Source organism: Poecile atricapillus, chromosome 27, assembly GCF_030490865.1.
Source record: "Poecile atricapillus isolate bPoeAtr1 chromosome 27, bPoeAtr1.hap1, whole genome shotgun sequence".
NCBI lineage: Eukaryota > Metazoa > Chordata > Aves > Passeriformes > Paridae > Poecile > Poecile atricapillus.
In genome coordinates, this window is record NC_081275.1 from 858515 (window position 1) to 864124 (window position 5610).

At 63.2% G+C, this 5610-nt stretch overlaps 1 protein-coding gene and 1 long non-coding RNA gene across 2 annotated transcripts; one reads left to right on the forward strand and one right to left on the reverse strand.

The window, feature by feature from the left end:
• The first annotated feature begins 212 nt into the window (after positions 1-212).
• Positions 213-5479, forward strand: SLC35B1 (solute carrier family 35 member B1). Its single transcript, XM_058857835.1, has 9 exons — positions 213-422; positions 882-985; positions 1346-1476; positions 2478-2508; positions 2732-2889; positions 3790-3916; positions 4341-4447; positions 4754-4907; positions 5121-5479. The coding sequence occupies exons 1-9, from the start codon at positions 244-246 to the stop codon at positions 5171-5173; spliced, it is 1044 nt and encodes a 347-aa protein (XP_058713818.1). The 5' UTR covers positions 213-243; the 3' UTR covers positions 5174-5479.
• LOC131588838 (uncharacterized) lies at positions 2918-3606 on the reverse strand. Its single transcript, XR_009279655.1, has 3 exons — positions 3441-3606; positions 3325-3361; positions 2918-3288 (listed from the first exon to the last, which is right to left on the reverse strand). It is a non-coding gene; the product is annotated as an uncharacterized LOC131588838 (long non-coding RNA).
• Positions 5480-5610: the final 131 nt, after the last annotated feature.

A 5610-nucleotide genomic window follows, 5' to 3' on the forward strand; every position in this document is an offset into this window, starting at 1 on the left:
GCCGCTCTTCGCGAAGGCCCCCGAGGCTGGGGTGTCCACAGCAATGCCTGCCCCGCGCCGCGCTCCGCCGGTGCCATCGCGGCCGAACCGCGGCGGGCGCGGCCCCGCGGGGGGCTCAGAGACCGCGGCGCGGAGCCCCGCCCGGTTCCGCGCCCTTCCCGGCGCTCCTGAGCCGCGTTTCCCCCCGCGGCGGGTCCGGCAGCGCGCGGGGCGGCGCGGGGCGGGGCGGGCGCGGCGGGGCCGATGAGGCCGCCCGGGGCTCCGCGGGATGTGGCGCTGGAGCTGCCGCCCGCGCTGAGCGGCCCCGCCGCCACCATGGCAGCGAGCGCGGCCCCGGGGCTGCCCGAGCGCCTCCGCCTGCCCGTCTGCTTCCTCGGCGTGTTCGCCTGCTACTTCTACTACGGCATCCTGCAGGAGAGCATGTGAGGGACGGCGGGACACGGGCCGGGGACAGCGGGGAGGGACGCGGGGCCGGGGGGACACCGGGGGCTCTGGGGAGGAGGGACCGGGGCAGGCCCGGGCGGCCGGACCCGGCCGGGGAGCGCCGCTCCTTCCCCGTGCCCTGGGTGCTGTCACCGGTGTCCGTCTTGCTCTGTTCCCGGTGTCACCGGTGTCACCGGTGTCTGTCCCGGTGTTCCCGGTGCCTGTCCCGCTCTGTTCCCGGTGTTTGTCCCGCTCTGTCCCCGGTGTCCCTGGTGCCTGTCCTGCTCGGTTCTCGGTGTTCCTGGTGTCACCGGTGTCTGTTCCTCTCTGTTCCCGGTGTTCCCGGTGCCTGTCCCGCTCTGTTCCCGGTGTCACCGGTGTCTGTCTCCGGTATTCCCGGTGTCACCGGTGTCTGTCCCCGGTGTCCCCGGTGTCACCGGTGTCTCTCCGTCCCGCAGCACCCGGGGCCGCTACGGGGAGGGGGCGAAGCAGGAGAAGTTCAAGTACGCGCTGACCCTCGTGTTCATCCAGTGCGTGATCAACGCCGCCTTCGCCAAGATCCGTAAGTCCGGGAGCCCCGGGAACCCCGGGAACCGCGGGGGGAGCCCCGGGCAGCCCCTGACCGAGCCCCGGTGCCGTGCCGTGGTCAGTCGGTCGGTGCTGAGCCCCGGTACCGTGCCGTGGTCAGTCGGTCGGTGCCGTGGTCAGTCGGTCGGTGCCGTGGTCAGTCGGTCGGTGCCGTGGTCAGTCGGTCGGTGCTGAGCCCCGGTGCCGTGCCGTGGTCAGTCGGTCGGTGCTCAGCCCCGGTACCGTGCCGTGGTCAGTCGGTCGGTGCCGTGGTCAGTCGGTCGGTGCTCAGCCCCGGTGCCGTGCCGTGGTCAGTTGGTCGGTGCTCAGCCCCGGTACCGTGCCGTGCCCGCAGTGATTCGCCTCCTGGACGCGGCGCGGCCGGACCGCACCCGGGGCTGGCTGTACGGAGCCTGCTCCCTCTCCTACCTGGGCGCCATGGTCTCCAGCAACTCCGCACTGCAGTTCGTCAGCTACCCCACACAGGTGGGAATGGGGACACGGGGGGACACCGAGGGGGACATGGGGGGGACACCTGGGGGGGGACAGTGGCTGTGACTCCCAGGGGACACCCAGGGGGGACAGTGGCTGTGGCACCCAAGGGACACCCAGGGGACAGTGGCTGTGACACCCAGGGCACACCCAGGGGACAGTGGCTGTGACTCCCAGGGGACAGTGGCTGTGACTCCCAGGGGACACCCAGGGGACACTGAGGGGGGACAGTGGCTGTGACTCCCAGGGGACACCCAGGGGACACTGAGGGGGGACAGTGGCTGTGACTCCCAGGGGACACCCAGGGGACAGTGGCTGTGACACCCAGGGGACACTGACGGGGGGACAGTGGCTGTGACACCCAGGGGACACCCAGGGGACACCCAGGGGACAGTGGCTGTGACACTGAGGGGGGACAGTGGCTGTGACTCCCAGGGGACACCCAGGGGACAGTGGCCATGACACCCAGGGGACACTGAGGGGGGACAGTGGCTGTGACACCCAGGGGACACTGAGGGGGGACAGTGGCTGTGGCACCCAGGGGACACTGAGGGGGGACAGTGGCTGTGGCACCCAGGGGACACCCAGGGGACAGTGGCTGTGACTCCCAGGGGACACCCAGGGGGACACCCAGGGGACAGTGGCTGTGGCACCCAGGGGACACTGAGGGGGGACAGTGGCTGTGACACCCAAGGGGGGACAGTGGCTGTGGCACCCAGGGGACACTGAGGGGGGACAGGGGGACTCCCACCCCTCTCTCATTTCCCTGGGGTCACTTTGGTGTCCTGGTCACTGCTGGGCCCAGGGAGGGGCTGAGGGCGCTCAGGGAAGGGACAGAGACCCCCTGGAAGAGGGGGGTTCGTTAATTAGGAGGTAATTGGGGTAATTGCCATCGAGGCAGGGGCTGAACTGTCCCTGCTGAGTCTCAGCTGGCCCAGGGGGGGTTTGGGAGCTCATTTTGGGGTGAGCATCATTCTCCCCTTCTCCCCTTCCAGGTCCTGGGCAAGTCCTGTAAGCCCATTCCAGGTAAGAGAATTCCCGTTTTTCTGTGGATTCCCTGGATTCCTGTGCCTCCAGCAGCCCTCACCTGTCAGAGCCGCCTCGGGCTGGCCTGGCTTTCCTTCCAGGAAGGGCTTTGGGGTCACTTTGTGCTGTTCCCTGTCCCCAGCCACCATCTGGGGGTGGCTTTGGAGGGGTTAACTCCTGTGGGGGGCTTTGGGGGGCAGTTTTTGACCTCCCCTGTCCCCAGTGATGCTGCTGGGGGTGACCCTGCTGCGGAAGAGGTACCCCCCAGCCAAGTACCTGTGCGTGCTGCTGATCGTGGCGGGGGTGGCCCTGTTCCTCTACAAACCCAAAAAGGGCACCGGGGACACCGAGCACGTCTTTGGCTACGGGGAGCTGCTCCTGGTGAGTGCGGGGAGCCCACGGGGCTGGGGGAGCAGCGGGGGCTTCAGCTGGGATTTACACCTGGGAGGAATCCTGGGGCTCTCAGGTGGGATTTACACCTGGGAGAAATCCTGGGGCTCTCAGCTGGGATTTACACCTGGGAGAAATCCTGGGACTCAGCTGGGATTTACACCTGGGAGAAATCCTGGGACTCAGGTGGGATTTACACCTGGGAGAAATCCTGGGGCTCTCAGCTGGGATTTACACCTGGGAGAAATCCTGGGGCTCTCAGCTGGGATTTACACCTGGGAGAAATCCTGGTACTCAGGTGGGATTTACACCTGGGACAAACTTCAGGCTCTCAGGTGTGATTTACCCCTCACCTGGGATAAATCCTGAGGTTTCAGCTGGGATTTACACCTGGGAGAAATTCTGGGACTCAGGTGGGATTTACACCTGGGATAAATCCCAAGGTTTCAGGTGGGATTTACACCTGGGATAAGCCCCAGGCTCTCAGGTGGGATTTACCCCTCACCTGGGATAAATCCCAAACTCTCAGCTGGGATTTACACCTGGGATAAATCCCAAACTCTCAGGTGTGCCCTGGAGCTGGAGGTGGGGGGTGAGAGGAGGCTCCCTGTGCTCTGCACCCCCCTGACAATCCCTGCTGGGAGCTGCTGTGGAAAGGGAGAATTGGCATTTCCCAATGACAACGGGGCCTGACGGTGTCCCCTGTCCGTCCCCCATCCGTCCCCATCCGTCCCCTGTCCGTCCCCTGTCCGTCCTGTCCATCCCCTGTCCATCCTGTCTGTCCTGTCCGTTCTGTCCATCCCTGTCCATCCTGTCCATCCCTGTCCCTGCCCTGTCCATCCTGTCCGTCCTGTCCGTCCTGTCCGTCCTGTCTGTCCTGTCTGTCCCCAGCTGCTGTCGCTGACCCTGGACGGGCTGACGGGGGTGGCCCAGGACCACATGAGGGCTCACTACCAGACAGGCTCCAACCACATGATGCTCAACGTCAACCTCTGGTCCACGCTGTTCCTGGGGGCAGGTGAGGAGCCAGGACGGATCCAAAACCGCGTCTGGAGCCCTCTGGAGCTTGGTTTTGTGTGGGGTTTGTGTTTGGCCCTGCCCTGGAGGTCCCAGAGCAGCTCCTGCTCCAGCTGGGAGCAGAAACCAGAGCCCAGGAGGGCTGGAGCTGCCCCTGCCCTTGGCACTGGAGGAGTTTTCAGGTCCCTTCCAGCCCAAACCTTCCCAGGATTAGGCAGCAGCACTCCTGATTAATCACTGGGGACTGTTCTGGTGGAATTTGATCCCAGTTAATGATCTTTCTTTCACTAATTAACCAGGAGGGCGACTGCTTGTCCTGCTGGTGTTTTTCCTGCTGTTTGTGGAATTCACTCCCTGTTTTGGGGGTTCTGAGCCCAAGCTGAGCCCAGGTGGGTGGGGAATCCTCATCCCAGGCTGTTTTCCAGGGATCCTGTTCACGGGGGAGCTCTGGGAGTTCCTGAGTTTCACGGAGCGTTATCCCAGCATCATCTCCAACATCCTCCTCTTCGGCCTCACCAGCGCCCTGGGCCAGGTCCGTGCCCTGGGCTGGGTCCCACGGGGTCAGGGACAGGATTTGGGGTGGGGTTTCCTTCCCTGGGAGGGGCTGGGATGGAATTCCCGGGAAATCTGTGGCTGCCCCATCCCTGGCAGAGTCCCAGGCTGGGTTGGAGCAGCCTGGGATTGGGGGAGGCGTCCCTGGATGAGCTTTGGGGCCCATTCCAGGATTCCATAAACCCATTTAAGCCAGGAATAAGCAGGATCAGAAGCAGAAATCCCCTGGGGTTTCTCCCCTGGCTGCCTGGGCCGGCAGTGACGGCGGCTCTGTGCTCTTGGGCAGAGTTTCATCTTCATGACCGTGGTGTACTTCGGGCCCCTGACCTGCTCCATCATCACCACCACCCGCAAGTTCTTCACCATCCTGGCCTCCGTGGTGCTCTTTGCCAACCCCATCAGCCCCATGCAGTGGGTGGGCACCATCCTGGTGTTCCTGGGTGAGTTTGGGAGGGAAATCCCTGGAATTCCTGCCCTGGCAGCTCCAGGAACCCGTGGGGACGGGACACGGGGGCTCTGCAGGGAGCGTGGGCTCCTGTCCCCCCAGCCTCATTCCAGGGGTGAATTTGGGGATATTCAGCTGGTTTTTCCCGAAATTCCCGAAATTCCTGCTGGTTTGAAGGACACAAACCTCGTGTTTTGTCTCCTCCCAGGCCTTGGACTCGATGCCAAATTCGGGAAGGGGGTGAAGAAGACGTCGCACTGAGATTGAGCGAGCGATCCCCGCAGTTGGAATGAACTTTTAATTTATTGTCTTGTACCTCAGAATCTGGTGTGGAACTGGACTCAGGACAGGGAATCAGAAGGAAACCATGTGGAATTTATTTTTGGGTTTGGTTTGGTTTTTTTAATTCTGGATTGTCTCTAAAATGTAATCCTTTAGTTTGAGGTGTAATTCAGCTTTTTTTGTGTAATCAGAGCTGCCCCCTGGAGCCGAGCAGCAGCAGCAGATCCTTGCCTTAACAGGAAAACACAAATCCTTCCTATCTTTATTAAAGAAAACAGGACAATTCCCACTTCTCCAGGACTTTCTGTGGGGGTTTGGCTGCTGTGGGGGGACCCAGCTCTGCTCTCCAGGGAGGGAGAGGAAAGATCCCGGGATTAAAGCCTGGTTGGAGGCACCTCCTTCTGCCTGTGGCCTTT

What these genes read in the sequence shown, in the direction of transcription:
- SLC35B1 (XM_058857835.1), top strand. Translation starts at nt 244, where the DNA reads ATGAGGCCGCCCGGGGCTCCGCGGGATGTGGCGCTGGAGCTGCCGCCC. An exon ending in CGCCGCCTTCGCCAAGATCC is followed by an intron (nt 986 to 1,345) that starts GTAAGTCCGGGA and finishes CCGTGCCCGCAG; the next exon opens with TGATTCGCCTCCTGGACGCG. An exon ending in TCGTCAGCTACCCCACACAG is followed by an intron (nt 1,477 to 2,477) that starts GTGGGAATGGGG and finishes CTCCCCTTCCAG; the next exon opens with GTCCTGGGCAAGTCCTGTAA.